This window comes from Macrotis lagotis, chromosome 4, assembly GCF_037893015.1.
Source record: "Macrotis lagotis isolate mMagLag1 chromosome 4, bilby.v1.9.chrom.fasta, whole genome shotgun sequence".
In the NCBI taxonomy this organism is placed as follows: domain Eukaryota; kingdom Metazoa; phylum Chordata; class Mammalia; order Peramelemorphia; family Peramelidae; genus Macrotis; species Macrotis lagotis.
This window is the reverse complement of record NC_133661.1, coordinates 11,539,238-11,557,832: the sequence shown is the minus strand read 5'-3', so window position 1 is coordinate 11,557,832 and position 18,595 is coordinate 11,539,238. Positions and strand designations below refer to the sequence as shown.

Sequence of the window (18,595 nt, the reverse complement as noted above, 5' to 3'; positions counted from 1 at the left end):
CTCTATTCTAGCAGGTGCCTCTTTCTTTTCTTTTTTTTTTTTTTTTAGGTTTTTTGGCAAGGCAAATGGGGTTAAGTGGCTTGCCCGAGGCCACACAGCTAGGTAATTATTAAGTGTCTGAGACTGGATTTGAACCCAGGTACTCCTGACTCCAGGGCCATTCCTTTATCCACTACACCACCTAGCCACCCCCAGGTGCCTCTTTCAATAGCTCCACTGGGATGAAATGGAAAGAGTATAGACCTTGAAGATGGGTGATTTGAATTGAAATCTGGCTTCCCTCATACTATGTGACCTTGAAGGAGTCCCTTTCCCTTGTTGGGCTCAGCCTCCTCATCTATAAACTATCTACTATAGAGCCTCCACGTTCAGCCCCCACTTCTCTCTCATACTTTATCAGCTGTCTGCTGACATATCCAACTGAATACCCCATGGACATCACAAAGTCAAGATGGCTAATACATAACTCAGTACACTACCCTCCCTAGAACAGGTCTTCCGGATTCCAGAAAGTCTATGCTAACATTCCATTCCAGTCTATTCTTTTGCCCTAAATGTCATCTACTGGCTGGGCAGAAGCCAGAAGGACCTCCCAATAATTGTACATTTGTAAGGTGGAGTCAGTAGGTGGAACCAGGTATAATAAATTCGAGCTATCCCTTGTCCTGGTGCTGAACCACTCCTAGCTTAGATTCCCTCACCTCCAACTTGATTGTGAAAATAGAGATATCCCATTGCAAGCTCCCTCTTCTCCCTTATAGCACTCTATTCCTGTTTGCTGTCATCCCCCTTTCTTGAGATTCCCCCTCAGTATCTCAAGAAAAGATGGTCTTTTTGGGGCCAAGGCACCTACATACCTACATACATTCTGGCTCTTCTCCTCTAGATATTCTCTCTCTCTCTCTCTCTCTCTCTCTCTCTCTCTCTCTCTCTCTCTCTCTCTCTCTCTCTCATCTTCATTCTCTTCTTATCCACAGACTCCTTTGTCACTTATATGTCACATGATCTGCTTCTAATCTCTTCTCCTTAAAAATGAATTCCCTGACCCTACCATTTCTTCAACTTACTGCCCAATATCTTTTCTCTCTTTCCTAGTTAAGCTACCAGAAAAGGATGCCTATTTTCCTCATCTCCATTTCCTCACCCCAACACAAGTAAGTGTTCTTATTCTCATTCTATAAATCTTGAATTCATCTTGGAGAAGATGTGTTGTTTTGTGTCTCTGTGTGTGTGTGTGTGTGTGTGTGTGTGTGTGTGTGTGTGTGTGTGTGTGTGTGTATCAGTGACCTCATCACTCAATCCAAAGACTCCGGGGAAACCAGTGAGACCTTAAGTAATAAAGCCTTTGTTGAAGGGAAACGACATTGTGAGTCATTGCTTAAATACCTGAAAGCCCAAAACTCTTCTGAGTCTGGAGACAAGGCCATGTGTCTTCGAGACCAGGTGTTTCCTCGGCTGTTCCCCAGCCACACGTCGCAGCCAGCATCGGCCAGAAGATAGGCCAGGCTGTTTGAGGGCAGGTTGGCAACCCAGTTAAAGGCAGATGCAGCAAAACCATGTTGCAAATACACAACAGGACGATGGGGAACTGGGTAAAAGAAGAGGAGCAAAGTCACATGACCAAGATCCAGATCACCTCCAAATACCTCTTCAAAATGGATTCCTAAGGATGCAGAAGAGATTAGAGGGAGAGCAGAACAGAGGGAGAGAGAAAGTAAGAAAGGGAGAGTAAGAGAAAGAGAGAGGAGAGAGAGAGAGAGAGAGAGAGAGAGAGAGAGAGAGAGAGCGAGCCATTGGAGACCCTCAAAGTCATTGAATTCAACTCTTTCATTTACTGAAGAAGCCAGAGACATAAAGTAACTTGCTTGGGGTTCCCCAGGGCATTAGAAGGAACTGAAGGATTTATGTCAGGGAGCTCTGACTTCAAAGTCCAAACTTCTTTATGCCTCTGCTAGAAGCTATGGTCCCAGGATGTAGGTGGAGTTTGGGACTAATTTTTTTGCAATGTTTCCTCTTTGCTGTGATTGGTAAGATAGGATGAAATAGATAAATAGCCAATCTTAGAAAGACCTGAATTCAAGTAAGTTTGTTGCATATTGGCTATATACTTTGGTGGAATCAGAGAGCTTCTTAATGGACCAGACCATTGCCCAAGATTCTTTGTAAAAGAGTTGATGATCTGCATTGAAAGAGGGAATTTCCTCATTACTGTATCAAATATCAGGATTCTAGTTTTGGTTCCATTTTACAAATAAAGTGGCTGAGGTTCAGAGTGTAAAGGGTTTGTCTAAGGTCATAGTTTTAGCATGACTTTGAACTTTGGTTTTGACTCAAGGTCTGATATCTTTCCTTATAACTCTTTCTATTTGAATCATTTTAGGGCAATTAATCATTCAAACAATCCTGGTGTTGGAAGGGAACTCAAAGGCATCTGATGCCATTTAAATATGGGTCTACAACTGTTCTGGGAAATTAATTCCCTCAGTTTTGGAAGTCATGATCTGAGCTCTCCTGATTAGTGATGAGGAAATGACTGCAATTGCTGACTTCCCATCTCATTTGTCCACCCAACCACCAAATCATTTATCCACTCATCTACACTGAGTATCTCACTGTTCTGGATATCTTGCCACCTCCATTGCCTTCCACCTCTGCCTTGTCTTCTACCTCTTGCTCTATTAATAGTAATTCAACACTGCCATTGCCTCTGGGAAGGGTGGTAGTTGACTACCTTATGGCTCCATCCTCCAACCCTGTCACTCCTCAAGCTCAGAATGTTTACTTTGGAATCACTTCCATTTTTGTTTTATCTTCTCCAATTGAAATGTAACCTCTTTATGAGTACAGATTATTTTTTGTATCTCTGGAGATAGTTTCATCTCACATAGTAGATCCTTAATGAATACTTTTGCATGCATTCATTCATTCTTTCCAAGTGGTTTGTTAGCTTTTGCTTGAAGACCTTAAGTGAGAAAGGAACCATTTCCTTTCAAGTCCATTCCACTTTTAGACAGCCACTTATTTTAGGAAATTTCTCTGATCTAAAACTCAAATTTATTTCTACCAATTACTCTTCATTCTGTGCTGGAGGACCACACACACATTAATCAAACCTCTTCTTCTCCCCTTACAGGCTTAAGCATAGCTGTGATGTCTCCCATGAGCCTTCTCTTACTCAAACCAAGCTTCCTAAATCCCTCCAATCAATATTCAGGTGAATTTGAGGTTTAGTCCATCCTGCTTTCCCTCTTCCTAGTATTCTCTAGCACCTCAACATCTTTTCTAAAATGAGACAGTGACCAAAAGTGGACCAATCTTCTAGATGTGGTATTACCAGGGTTATGCTCATTAGATCAATTCTGCTCTTTCTTGGATACAGCTCAACAGCCTAGTAGATTTGGGGCTTTCATCATATAAGGTTCGGGTTCAATCTAATACTTTTGCAACTGGACTTGAATTACACTCATATCTTTCTCATCTTTGCCTTTGAAGCTGATGTTTTGAATCGGACATCATCTCTCTCTCTATTAATTTCACTTGGTGAGAATGAGCATGATGTCTAAGCTTGGATCTTGATTTTCTTATCTACCTTGTGAGTGCTCTCACTGACAAGTCAGTGTTATGTGTGTCACTGATACACTAAGCCCTGGATCCAGTCTATATCCCTAATGCGCTCTACGAGAGATTACTTTCCATATACCTCCTTCTACTCTTACCTGTTCCTAAATTTTCTTTCCCTTTAGGAATCCTGAGAAGTTTCAGAAAATAACCATCTTCAGTCACAATATCATAGTATTCATTGGGATATCCCCTGTAAGACATCATTTGGCTCTGTATGGAAAGAAATCACATATTTATTGCTCTTGTGGATGGTATAAGATTACTTCAATTTGTGAATGCCTATCAATGGTACTATGTCTGTCCATCTATATGGAACAGAACTGTGCAACTATGAAGTGTTCTTTGTTCACTGGAGGTACAGAAAGCAAAGAGAGGGTGATGGTGGCATAGAGCAGGAAGGTATGTTTGCAGAATTGAAGAACCTGGGAAAGCAATAATAGGTAGTACAGAAGAAAATTATCTTAAGAATCTAAAATGATCAGATACCATACTTAAGATAGTAAGAATAGCTCCCATTTTTATGAGACCTAAGTAGACTGAATAATATCCCCTCTTTTATTTATTTTTTAGAAAGATTTTATTTATTTTGAATTTTATAATTTCCCCCCTAATCTCGCTTCCCTCCCCCACCCCCCAACGAAGGCATTCTGTTAGTCTTTACTTTGTTTCCATGGTATGCATTGATCTAAGTTGAATGTGATGAAAGAGAAATCATAATATCCCCTCTTTATAGATGAAGTGGGTAGCTAGGGGGTATAGTGGATAGAGTGCTGGACCTGGAGTTAGGAAATATCATCTTTCTGTTTCAGATCTGGCTTCAGACACTTACTAGCTGTGCCACCCTGGCCAAGTTACTTCCATGTTTGCTTCACTTTTCTCATCTATAAAATGAGCTTGAGAAGTAAATGGCAGATCTCTCCAGTATCTTTGCCAAGAAAACCCCCAGGGGGTCCCTAAGAATTAGGGAAACTGACTGAAACAACTCAGTAATGACAAAATAGATAAGAAATCTTAGGGCTGGAGTGATGACTAGTCCAAAGACAAAAACTGGCCAATAAATGTCAGATCTGGGGTGAAATAATGCTATAATAAGAAGGTATTTTCCTACCCTATCTGAGTCCCTAACCATCCACAGTTAGGTTAGTATATAGAATTTCATTTAATGTTGAGCAAATTGTGACTCCCACCCTGGGAAAAGGCATTTTCTTCACAGAAGTCCAAGTGCTGTGCAAGCTAATGGACATTCCCCAATAATATGACTTACGAGATTCATATTAACTTCTGGATTTGTGGGGAAGCTGTTTTTCCAGCTGTGACCATTTTGTGTTCCAATAATGAGCATCCAATAGGCAATGACTGGAAGGGTCCACATTTGGAATTTGTCTGAAACAAAAGCAGATGATGAATGATTTGGGGGCAAACCAAGGGGCTCTTTTCAAAAATGGGGTTTACAATTACACCAAATTATCACTAGGATAATGCATTATGATCAAGTAGGATTTATCCCAGGAATGCAGGCTTGGTTCAATATTAGGAAAACTGTTAGCATGATTAATTATATCAACAACAAACCTATCAGAAATCATATGATCATTTCAATAGATGCTGAAAAGGTTTTTGATAAAATACAGCATCCATTCCTACTGAAAACTCTAGAGAGTGTAGGAATAAATGGACTGTTCCTTAGAATAATAAGCAGTATCGATCTGAAACCATCAACAAGCATTATATGCAATGGGGAGAGTCTAGAGGCATTCCCAGTAAGATCAGGGGTGAAACGAGAATGCCCATTATCACCACTACTATTCAATATTGTATGAGAAATGTTAACTTTAGCAATAAGAGAAGAAAAAAATTGAAGGAATTAGAATAGGGAAGGAGGAGACAAAACTCTCACTCTTCGTAGATGACATGATGGTCTACCTAGAGAATCCCAAAAAGTCATATAAAAAACTACTAGAAATAATTAGCAACTTTAGCAAAATAGCAGGATATAAAATAAACCCTCATAAATCCTCAACTTTTCTATATATGACTAGCAAGATACAGCAGGAAGAGCTAGAAAGAGAAATCCCATTCAAAGTTACCTCAGATAAAATAAAATACCTAGGAGTTTACCAGCCAAGGCAGACTCAAAAACTTTTTGAAAATGATTACAAAACTCTTCTCACACAAATAAAATCAGATTTAAATACCTGGGCAAACATCAACTGTTCATGGATAGATTGAGCTAATATAATAAAAATGCCAGTTATACCAAAACTAAACTACCTGTTTAGTGCCTTACCAATCAAAATTCTAACAAATTACTTTAACGAGTTAGAAAAAGTTATAAGAAAATGTATATGGAGAAATAAAAAGTCAAGAATTTCCAGGGATTCAATAAAAAAAAACTGCAAAAGAAGGGGGCTTAGCCCTACCTGATATAAAATTATATTATAAAACATCAGTCATCAAAACTGCCTGGTATTGGCTAAGAAATAGAGTGGTGGACCAGTGGAATAGACTAGGTGCAATAGTAGGAAATGATTATAATAATCTGCTGTTTGATAAACCCAAAGAGTCCAGCTATTGGCATAAAAACTCTCTTTTTGATAAAAACTGTTGGGAAAATTGGAAGTTAGTATGGAAGAAGCTTAGATTAGGCCAACACCTCACACCCTAGACCAAGATAAGATTCAAATGGATACAGGATTTAGACATAAAAAACAATATTATAAGCAAATTAGAAAATCAAGGACTAGTTTACCTGTCAGATCTATGGGAAGGGAAGCAGTTTATGACCAAAAAGAGATGGAGCACATCATTAAAAACAAATTAGATAATTTTGACTACATTAAATTAAAAAACTTTTGCACAGACAAAAACACTGTAACCAAGATCAAAAGAAATGTAGTAAATTGGGAAACAATTTTTGCAACTAGTATTTCTGACAAAGGACTCATTTCTAAAATATACAGAGAACTGAGTCAAATTTTCAAAATAACAAGCCATTCCCCAATTGACAAATGGTCAAAGTGTAAGCAAAGGCAATTTATAGATGAGGAGATCAAAGCAATCCATAGCCATATGAAAAATTGCTCCAAATCATTACTTATTAGAGAAATGCAAATTAAAGCATCTCTGAGATACCACCTCACACCTCTCAGACTGGCCAATATGACCGGAAAGGAAAATAATCAATGTTGGAAGGCATGTGGGAAATCTGGGACACTAATACATTGTTGAACTCATCCAACCTTTCTGGAGATCAATTTGGGATTATGCCCAAAGGGCAACAAAAATGTGCATAGCTTTTGATCCAGCAATACCACTACTGGGTCTATACCCTGAAGAGATCATGAAAAAGGGTAAAACATCACTTGTACAGAAATATTTATAGCAGCCCTGTTTGTGGTGGCAAAAAATTGGATATTAAGTGAATGTCCTTCAATTGGGGAATGGCTTAACAAATTGGTATATGTATGTCATGGAACACTATTGTTCTATTAGAAACCAGGAGGGATGGGAATTCAGGGAAGTCTGGAAAGATTTGCATGAACTGATGCTAAGTGAGATGAGCAGAACCAGAAACACTGTACACCCTAACAGCAACATGGGGGTGATGTTCAACCCTGATGGACTTGCTCATCCCTTCAGTGCAACAACCAGGGACAATTTTGAGCTACCTATAATGGAGAATGCCATCTGTATCCAGATAAAGAATTACGGACTTTGAACAGACCAAAGACTATTACTATCAAATTAGAAAAAAAAATCATTATATTATTATGTAATTTTACTATTTCATACTTTATTTTTCTTCCTTAAGGATATGATTTCTCTGCCATCACATTCAACTGAGATCAATGTATAACATGGAACCAATGTAAACACTAACAGAATGCCTTCTGTGGGGGTGGGGGGAGGGAAGCAAGAATAGGGGAAAATTGTAAAACTCAAAATAAATGAAATCTTTCTTTAAAAAAAATGGGGCTAGGGGTGGCTAGGTGGCACAGTGGATAGAGCACCAGCCCTGGAGTCAGGAGTAGCTGAGCTCAAATCTGGCCTCAAACACCTAATAATGACCTAGCTGTGTGGCCTTGGGCAAGGCACTTAACCCCATTTGCCTTGCAAAAAACTAAAAAAAAAATGGGGTTTACTTCAATTTCCTTATGATACCTCAACCCCCAGTAATTTTGCTCTTATTGAGGTTTTGCTGTTGATGATCCTCAAAACCATGAGGGTGTGGAGGAATAGCTCACATCTTGAGCTAAGATGGTGTGAACAGAAGCAAAATTAGAAATAAAAAATTGTTTTTTAGAAGTGCAGGATTGATGATAATGCAAAAAAGGCTGTAACTCATCTAGCTTCATCCTTAAATCCATGTGACATGCATGTTTTAATCACATGCACACATATACATACACACACATTTACATATCAGAATATTCATCCTGTATTAGATTAAAAGGCAGTATGAGGTAGTGGATAGAGGCCTGGACTGTCATGGAGCTCTGGGTTCAAAACTTGCCTAGCTCAGTGACTCTGGGCAGTTTAGTTAATGTCTTTCCTCCTCTATAAAATGAGGTTGGTTCAGGTGATCTCCAAAGTTTCTCGAGACTTCTAGACAAAACTGGGTACTTCTGGGAACCTGCCAAGCTGCTGAGCTCTAGGGAGCACGCTTTCTCCCTATTCTTCTGACTCACTGGTAGAATCTTGGGACTTGACTATTAAAATGGGCATATCTGAGGCACTGCCTATGAATTGTTAATGAGATGAGCCTCCTAGAGAAAAGCTTAATCACAAAAGGCGCTATTAATAAGCTAGTGCTACCCAGTTGGTTTGATCTGCTAAGGCTCATCTCAGATATTTGGGAAGCTCTAGCTTGGTGAGTTGTTGAGTCTGGGAATGCCATCTGGCAAGCCAAGAAAGTTACAACACCTGGGGTTCTGTTTTCTGTGATGGATTGTGCTATGTGACCTTAGGCAAATCACCTTTGGGTTCTTGATCAAAACTTTATTCAAGCAACACCCACACATGAAAATGGATCTCCCTTCCGAGCTTTGTATGTACAATGTGTACCTATCTACCTTGTAGATACATGGTCAACCCCATCAGAATGGAAGCTCCTTAAGGGACAAGGAGTATCGAGTTAAAAAAAAATCCCCTAAAAAATCCCTTAGCCAGAAGTAGCTACATAGGACATGTTAACTGACTGACTTACTGACTGACTTGACATCTTGGGATTTGATTAGATAATTGCTTTTGCCCTTTCCAGTTCCTGTGATCTTAGCCAAGATTCTGGAGTCTTAAGCTGGGAATAATGCAGTCCACACCCCTGTTTTCTGCCAATTCCTCATGTGAGGAGCAGAGGACTTCATTGAGGTGTGCAAAGAGACCACAGCAGCAATCTAGGATCTGCATTAAAGAGCGTTGAAAGGTTAACATTTCTAGGTGGGAAGTAGTTGGAAGGAGGGAAGAAAAAGAAGAAATTTACATGATAATTTTATTGTATATTTGAAAAGAATAGCAAATTGAGCATAATAGATTTACAGTTTCATGTGCAATCTTCTTTTTATTGTACTATATTATGGAAATGCTTGTTTTATGCCATTAATTGAAAATAAAATTTATAAAAGGAAAACCCACAGATAAACTAGATCTGTTTTATTGAACCTTTGGTGGCACTAGAAGAAAGGTAGGAGTGAGGTAATTACAAAGAAAATGATTTAAGATTAAGGGAAGGGAATACTTCCAAGTAATTTGAGTTTAGCACAATGTAAAAATTTAATAAATTCCTTTTCACTCAACTCCAAGTGGAAAGGGCCTCATTTCTGGAGGGCTTCCAGGGAAGGCTGGATGCCCACCTGCTAATGATGAGGACTTCTGCATCAGGTGTAATTTGAACTTGGTAACTCTGAGCTCCAGTCTGCCTCTGAAAGACTCTGGTTTTATATATATAACTGTCTCAGGGTATGGTTCAGATCGAAGGGAAGAGGAGAAATATGAATATATGAGAAAGATTGTGTAATGCTTAGATCTCTTAGTATGCAAGTTAGTTGTGAATATTCTGACTAAAATATTTCACAGAATGCTCTCTCCCAAACAGAAATCCATCAATTGGATTAAAATTTAGAACTGGAAGAGACTTTGTAGATTATTAAGCCCAAATTCTTTTATCTCACAAAAGATTGTGACTCTGTCCTGTGGTGGGTAGAATCCTGAACTTGTTGTATTATTAGTAAAAATAATAATAGTGGACACTTGGATGGGGCTTTAATGTTATCAACCACTTTATGTCTTGTATTTGATCCTCATAAAAAGATGGGCACCTCTTGTAATCCCCATTTTCATATGAGGAAACTGAGTCTAAAAGCCGTTCAATGATTCAGGGAAATAAAATTAAATGTTTAGGGTGGAATTTGAATTTGGGTCTTCCTGAGTTCAATGTGTTGTCTCCCAAAAAGAGTTGCAACCTAGACCTGGATTTGCCAATTGGAGGCTCTGTGACCTTGAAAAATTTATTTGAGAGCTCTATGTCTCAGTCTTCTCACTTCTTTTTTGTTAGTTTTTTCCTAGGCAATGGGGTTAAGTGACTTGCCCAAGACCACACAGTTGGGAATTATTAGGTGTCTGAGACCAGATTTGAACTCAGGTACTTCTGACTCCAGGGCCAGTGCTCTATCCACTGAGCAACCTAGCCACCCCCAGTCTTCTCACTTCTTAGAAGGGAATATGGGCTCTCATTCTATCCATTTCATAGAGTTTTAATAACATGCAGAAGTACTCCTGCATGAGATGAAAATACTGAGGTTCAAAGAGGGCCACAGCCTTGGCCAAGAAATTGATAAGTAATACCTGAGCAAAATTGTAAGGTTGGTCTGAGAGCTTTCTAAGAATAGGAGTTGTCCAGGGGAAAGAGAGTAGGATTTGAAGCCAGAGGACCTAATTTGAATTTTACTTCTGGTGTGAATTATTCATACAGTCTTGGGCAAGTCTCTATTGCCAAATTCTTTTAATTTTACCTTTCTAATATCTCTTGCATTCACCTCCATTTCTCCTTCAACTTTGAGTCAGCTAAGGAGGTGAATGCAAAACATTAGAAAGATTTCTTCAAGTTCACTGGATAGACAATAGAAAGAATATTGGTCTTGGAGAAAGGAAGTCCTGAGTTCAAATCTTATCTAAAAAAGTTTTTGATTATGTGACCTCAGCCAAGTAACTTAAACTTTATTTGCTTTAGTTTCCTCAAATGGGGATAACAATAGGTTCTACCTCACAGGACTATGAGGATAAGATGATATAATATTTATAAAGTATTTGGCACATAATCAGCATTTAATAATATTTATTTCCTGATGCTTTTCTATTTTGTTTCTCTTATAAGACCTGTTTTCTCCACCCACACATTATAACCCTATTTTAAGCCCAAGTCATAGCTCTTTTTCTGTCTTTTTGCAAGGCAAAGGGATTAAGTGACTTGCCCAAGTTCACATACCTAGGTAATTATTAAGTGCTTAAGGTTGAATTTGACCCCAGGTCTTCCTGACTCCTGGGCTGATACTCTATCTACTGTGACATCTATCTGCCCCACCCAAGTCATATCTTACCTGGTAATGCCTCTTAGTTGCTATTCCTGCCTAAAGTTTCTCTCCACTACAATCTAAACTCCATTCAGACACTAAAGTAAACTTTCTAAAGAAAAAGTCTGACCAAGGCTCAAAAAAAAAAGTAGATTGGTCTCAGACCCCCAAAAACTTCCTGAAAGAGCTCAAAAAGATTTTAAAGAATAAAATAAGAGATGCAGAAGGAAAATTGGTAAAAGAAATAAGAGTAGGGGCAGCTAGGTGGCACAGTATATAGAGTACCGGCCCTAGAGTCAGGAGTACCTGAGTTCAAATCCAGTCTCAGACACTTAATAATTCCCTAGCTGTATGACCATGAGCAAGTCACTTTAACCCCATTGCCTTGTTAAAAGAAAGAAATAAGAATAATATAAGGAAATCACTAAAAATAAGTTAGCTAGAGAAAAGAGGGACAAAAATTCATGGAAAAGAACTCCTTAAAAAGTAGAATTAGCCAAATGGAAAATAAAGTTAAAAAAATTACTGAGAAAATTAGTTCTTTAAAAATTAGAATTGGGCAAGTGGAAGCTAATGACTATATGAGACATATGGAGACAATAAACAAAATTAAAAAGAGGCAAGAAGAGAAGAAAATGTGAAATCTCTAATTGGAAAAGATACTGACCAGAAAAATAGATCTAGAAGAGATAATTTAAGAATTATTGGACTACTTGAAAATCATGATTCAAAATGCCTAGATGATATTATCAGTTCTTTTTCCAGGAAACAAGATGACAGAGTAAACAGTAAGTTACTGTGGCTCTCCCATATTCACTTACAATAAAATATTGACCCAGGACAAGACCTAAGTAGCAGAACCAGCAGCAGGATGGGGTGAAAAAATCTTTTAACCCAAGAAACTTGGAAGAACAACAGTAAAGGAGGAAAGGAGCATAGTCCAGGACAGGAAGTATTCCAATAAGCCAATTGTAAGCTCCACTTTAGCACACCAGCAAGAAATGCTGAACCTTTGTACAGTGGAAGGGGCAAATGTAAACACCAGGATACCCCCCTTCCCATATTCCTTGGCAAAGCTAGGGAAATTGGCAGACACTAACTCCAAGAACCATCATGTGCTACAGCATAACCATAGGCAAATAGGCACCTCTCTATGCCAGACTTCCATGGGCTTTAGTGTAGCCCAAGAAAAATACAGAAACATACAACCAGACCTCTGCATATGTCAGACACCACCTCTTGGACCCTAGCTCAGCATCAGGTAAGCTGCCAAACTCCTACAATCTTCAGCAACACTATTCACTTTTCACTCACTCTCTCAGCCTAGTATCAGACAACTGGGCCCCAAGACAGCATAAGCACAGATCTAGGTAAACAGCCTGGGCCTGCAGCTACTAGCATAAGAAATCTGAGATAGTGTCCCTTCGACCTGGGAAGCAGAGCTCAAATTTAAAAGAGAGAAAATAGGCAAAAAAAAAAAATAAGCAAAAAAGAATATGCTGTTATAATAACAGGGAATACCAAGACACAAACTCAGAAGAGGACAATGACATCAAAATATGTGTGGCCAAAATCCCAAAGAAGAATGAGAAATAGAATCAAAATTCAGATAGAACTCATTGAAGAATTCAAAAAGGATCTGAAAAATCATATAAGAGAGGTAGAAAATAAATGGGAAAAGAAATGAGAGTAATGCAAGAGATTTATTTTTAAAAAGAATCAACAGTTTGAAAAACTGCTTAAAAATAGAATTGGTCAAATAGCAAAGAAAGTACAAAAGCTAACTGAAGTAAAAACTTTTTTAAGAGTTAGAATTGGGCAAGTAGAAGCTAACGATTCTATGAGGCATCATGAGTCCATCAAACAAATTCAAAATACTAAAAAATGGAAGAAAATATAAAATAATTCCTGAGAAAAGCAATTGACCTGGAAAATAGATGCAGGAAAGATAATTTAAGAATCAATGGCCTACTTGAAAGCCATAAGCTAAAGAATGACCTGGACAACATCTTTCCAATAATTGTCAAAGAGATAATTTTTATTACATTAAGTTAAACAGGTTTTTACGCAAAGTCAATGTAAACAAGGTTAGAAGAAAAATAGAAAGCTGGAAAACAATTTTTTCAGTCAGTATCTGTGATGGAAAAAATCATTTCTAAAATATTTAGAGAACTGAGCCAAATTTATAAGAATACAAGTCATTCCCCCCAGTTGATGCATGGTAAAGCGATATGAACAGGCAGGTTTCAGATGAAGAAATTAATGCTATCTATAATCATATAAAAATACTCTAAATCATTATTGATCTAAGAAATATAAAGTAAAATAACTCTGAGGTACCACCTCAAACATATCACATTGGCTAATATGACAGAAAATAAAAATGATAAATGTTGGAGAAGATGTGGGAAAATTGATATACTAATGCCTTGTTGATGTTGTGAGCTGATCCAACCATTCTGTAGAACAATTTGGAACTATACTGAAAGGGCACTAAAATTGTGTGTATCCTTTGATTTAACAATGCCATCATAAGGCCTGTACCCCAAAGAGACCATTTTAAAAGGCCACAAAAAAACACTGCACATAGAACATTGGCACTGAAATCAGGAGAATCTGAGTTCAAATTCAGCCTCAGACACCTAATACTCACATAGGTGTGTGACCTTGGGCAAGTTACTTAACTCCATTGCCTTGAAAAAAATAAACAACTAAAAGACAAAAGGACCCACAAAAAAGTATAGCAGCTCTTTCTGTGTTGACAAAGAACCAAAAATTGAGGGAATGCCCAACAACTGGGGAATGGTTGAATATGTTGTGACCTGAAATGGTTGGGGAATGATTAAGTATGATATAGGTTTAATCGAATACTATTGTTCCATTAGAAATCATGACCAGGAGGATTTCTGAAAAGCCTGGAAAATTTTTTTTGCCTGTTTCCTCTCTTTTAGAGCAACTGATGCAAAGTTAAGTGAGTAGAATCAGGAGAACATTGTACATACTAACAGCAACATTGTGTGATGGTCAACCATGGTGGACTTAGCTTTTCTCTATAATATGGTGATCAAAGACAGTTCCAAATGGAAAATGCCATCCACATGTAGTGAAAGACCTATGGAGTCTGAACACAGACCAAAGTAAACTATTTTCATTTTTCAAAATTTGTTTTATGTTTTTTTTCTCATTTTTTCCCTTTTCTTCTGATTCTTCTTTCAGAGTGTGATTAATAGAAAAATATGTAGGACATGAGTATACATGTGCAGCCAATATCAGATTGACTGGGGAGGAGAGAGGGAAAGGAGAGAAGAAAAAAATGTGGAACTTAAAATCTTTCAAAAATGAATGTTGAAAACTACCTTTTTTTATGCAATTGGAAGAATAAAATATAAATGAATTTAAGACAATGAAAAAGAAAAAATTATCAAGGAAAACTGTCCTGATATCCTGGAACCAGAAAGCTAAATAGGAATTGAAAGAATCCACTGATAACCTTGTGAATGAGATCCCAAAAGAAAAACTCCAGAGAACAAAATAGCAAAATTTCAGAACTATCAGATCAAGGGGAAAAAAATATTACAAGTGCCCAGAAAGAAATAATTCAAATATCAGGGTGTCACCCTCAGAAACACAGGGCTTGGAAGTTGCAACATTAAAGCAATGGAAGTGGAAGTAATGATATTCTAGAAGACAAAGGAGTTAAAACTATAATTAAGTTTATCTGATAAAATTAAGTATAATACTGCAAGGGAAAGTGATCATATAATGAAATAGAAACCTTTCAAGTTTTCATTAGAAGATCAGAACTAAACAAAATAAATTTACTCGAATATCAAGAATCAAGAGAAGCATTAACAGATAAAAGCAGAAAAGAAAACATCAGGGATTCAATAGAGCTAAAATTTTTACATCCCTAGATGGGTAAATGTTACTTATAATTCTTTAAAATTTATTATTTTTAAAATTCACTAATAATAATAATACAGCCAGAAGAAATATACATATATAAAGGTGTAAAAATGAATTTGAAGTAATGACATAAAGTTAAGGGATGAGAAAGGAGAACAATGGGTGTAGGAAAAAAGAGAGAAGTAGAATGGGGTAAATTATTGTACATGAAGAGGTGTCAAAAACCTATTATAGTGAAAGGGAAGATGGGAGGGTGGGTAATACACTCTTCTTAAATCTTACTCTCATCAGTATTGGCTCAAAAATGAAGACTACAGATAATAAATGATACAGAAATATATCTTAAATAACATGAATGTCATAAGGAAGAAGAATGAGTAAAGGGGAGGAGGGACAGACAGAAATCTGGGCAGATGATGGTGGTGATAGGAGTAAAACATGGGTGAGGAGGGACAAGGTAAAGGAGAGAGGACAATTGGGGGAAGAATAGAATGGAGGGAAATATGCAGGTAGTAATCAGAATGTAAAAAGTGAATGGAATGATCTCTCCAATAAAATGGAAGCAAATTGCAGAGTAGATGAAAATCCAGAATCTTACACTATGTTGCTTAAAGAGGTCTCTCTGAGTCACACACAGAGTAAAGATAAGGGACTGGAAAAGATCCTATTATGCTTCAGCTGAAGTAAAAAAAAAAAAAAAGCAGAGGTAGCAATCAGGATCTAAGAAAAAGTAAAAGCAAAAATAGACCTAATTAGAAGAGCCAAGGAGAAACTGCATCTTATTAAAAGGTACCATAGACAATGAAGTAATATCAATTTTAAAAATATATGCACCAAGTAGTATAGCATCCAAATTCTTAAAGGAGAAGGTAAATGTTACAGGAAAAAATAGAAAGTAAAACTATTCTACTGGGAGACCTCAAATGTTCCCTCTCAGAACTCAATAATTCCAAGAAAAATAAATATGAAAGAAATTAAGGAGGTTAATAGAATATCAGAACAGTTAGATATGACTAACCTTCAGAGAAAACAGAATGGGAACAGAAGGGAACATATCTTTTTGTCAGCAGCACATGACACCTACACAAAAATTAAGCATGTAACATGGCACGAAAACTTCAAAATCAATTGTAAAAAGGTAGAAATATTAAAAGTATTCTTTACATTAAGATCTGTAATGTAATAAATGTAATAATGTAATAAAGTATAATGCAATAAAAATTACATTCCACAAAGGGCTGTGGAAAGATAGATTAAAATTAATTGGAAACCAAATAAGCGAATTCTAAAGAATAAGTGGGTCAAAGAACAAATCAGAGAAACAATCAATAATTTCATTAAATGGGATGACAACAATGAGACAATAGATGAAATTTTATGAAATGCAAGCAAAACAGTATTTGAAGGAAAATTTATTTCTCGAAATTCTTACATCAACAAAATGGGGAAAGAACAAATCAGTGATTTGGTCATGCAACTAAAAAAAATTTGAAACAGTATAAATTAATAATCCCCAATTGAGCACCAAATTGGACATTCTGAAAATCAAATGTGAGATTAATAAGTTTAAAATTTAAAAATCTATTGAGTTAATAGACAAATTTAGGAGTTAGTTTTATGAGAGGAAAAACAATAATATTGATAAGCCATTAGTTTATTTGATAAAAAGATACCCAAATATTCAGTATCTTTTGATCCTGAAAAGGATAAAATCACCACTAATAAAGAAGGAATTAAAAACAATCACTGGGGAACATTTTGTGCAATTTATAAAAATATACAGTTCCAGAAATGGAATATCTAAATAATCTCATTTTAGGAAAAGAATTGAACAAACCATTAATGAAGTCATTAGGACAAAATTCTCAGGGCCAAATAGATTCGTGAGAGAATTCTGCCAAATATTTAAAGAACAATTATTTCCAAAGCTATATTAGCTATGTGGAAAAATAGGTGATGAAAAAGTCCTATAAAACTCCTTTTTATCTATTTTTTGTCTCTCAGGTTAAAATAATATGGGGAAACACTTTCTTCCCTATTGCCATTCTTTTTTCCTTTCTGCTCTATTCATAGCCACCAACAGGTTTGATCTGGTATTATGGATAGATAGATAGATAGATAGATAGATAGATAGATAGATAGATAGATAGATAGATAGATATAGCGGTTGACACCTTATTTCCAAACCAGGAAGGACCAAAATAGAGAAAGAAAACTATAGACCAATTTTCTAAGGAATATTGATGCAAAAATTTTAAACAAAATACTGGCAAGGCAATTGCATCAATATATCATAAGGATTATACCCTATCACCAGATGAAATTTATACCAAAAATGTAGGGTTGAAAACTATGAACATAATTGATTTATCAAAGACAAAACCAACGAAATCATATGGCTATCTCAATAGATGCTGAAAAAGCTTTTGACAAAATACAGCACCCATTCATATTAAAAAGCAGCAGAAGGCATATGATAAAAGGGAACATTCCTTAAAATGATTAGAAATATCTATCTAGGGGGTGGCTAGGTGGCACAGTGGATAAAGCACTGGCCTTGGAGTCAGGAGTACCTGGGTTCAAATCCAGTCTCAAACACTTAATAATTACCTAGCCATGTGGCCTTGGGCAAGCCACTTAATCCCATTGCCTTGCAAAAACCAAAAAGAAAAAAGAAAAAAAAAAAAGAAATATCTATCTAAAACCATAAGGGGAACAGAGAAGGAAAGGAAGAAGGCAGAGTGAAAAGCCATGGCACCCTCTGTGGCTGCTGGGAACCTGTGGCCAGGGTTGACCAGCTTTGGTCAGTAGCTCTCTAGTCTTGACAGTTCAGATTCTCATCCAAGGAAGAACATATACTACCAGGTTTATATTTTCCTCATCTTGAAAAGAAAACAGAATCCAGTGCTCAGAATTTAGTAGGTTCTTTAGAAGAAAAATGACATTCAATTAAATCATTCTTTCCTTCAATGGTTTCTCAGGTGATCCTGCTACTTTTTTTTTAAATGCAGTCCTTGAGCTCAACATGTTTATCTCCTCTCTAAGGCTTTAAATCCATGGACTAGAATGGAAAATATTACTTCATGTTTCACTTCTCAAATCCCATACATTTACTGTTATGTGGCTTCCCCCAGGATGCTATATTGCTGGCATCATGCCAGTTCTGTCAAGGAAAAAGAAGGAATTGATGTTGGTTCTAAGCAGCTACTTTGCTTAGATGAAAGAAAAGATTTTTTTTTCAAATAGAAGCATAATATTTGGATGGATGCCAGGTCCTTAGATGGTGGCATGCATGAATTCTTTGCCCTTTACATTTTAAAAGTATGCAAAATAAGAAGCCAAAATGTCTGCAGAGACTTCTTGTTTGAACCAGTATAAAATTACACATATACATAATTACAGCAGGAAAACATATATCAATAGGAAAAGTACATTTTAGAAATTAAAATGAATACCAATTAATTCCATTACATAGATTTCTCAATTCAGAACTGTGTTCGCAC

The 18,595-nt window shown here is 36.8% G+C and overlaps 1 protein-coding gene across 3 annotated transcripts in view; it reads right to left on the bottom strand.

Moving 5' to 3' along the window:
* Positions 1 to 18,595, bottom strand: part of LOC141522968 (lipase member K-like) — a 93,663-nt gene that overhangs the window by 58,811 nt on the left and 16,257 nt on the right. For all 3 annotated transcript variants that reach the window (XM_074236301.1, XM_074236299.1, XM_074236300.1), the window contains 3 exons: positions 4,886 to 5,004; positions 3,717 to 3,831; positions 1,387 to 1,588 (listed from right to left, as the gene is read on the bottom strand). In XM_074236301.1, the coding sequence (XP_074092402.1) occupies positions 1,387 to 1,588; positions 3,717 to 3,831; positions 4,886 to 5,004 (436 nt within the window). The remainder of the gene's footprint in view (positions 1 to 1,386; positions 1,589 to 3,716; positions 3,832 to 4,885; positions 5,005 to 18,595) is intronic.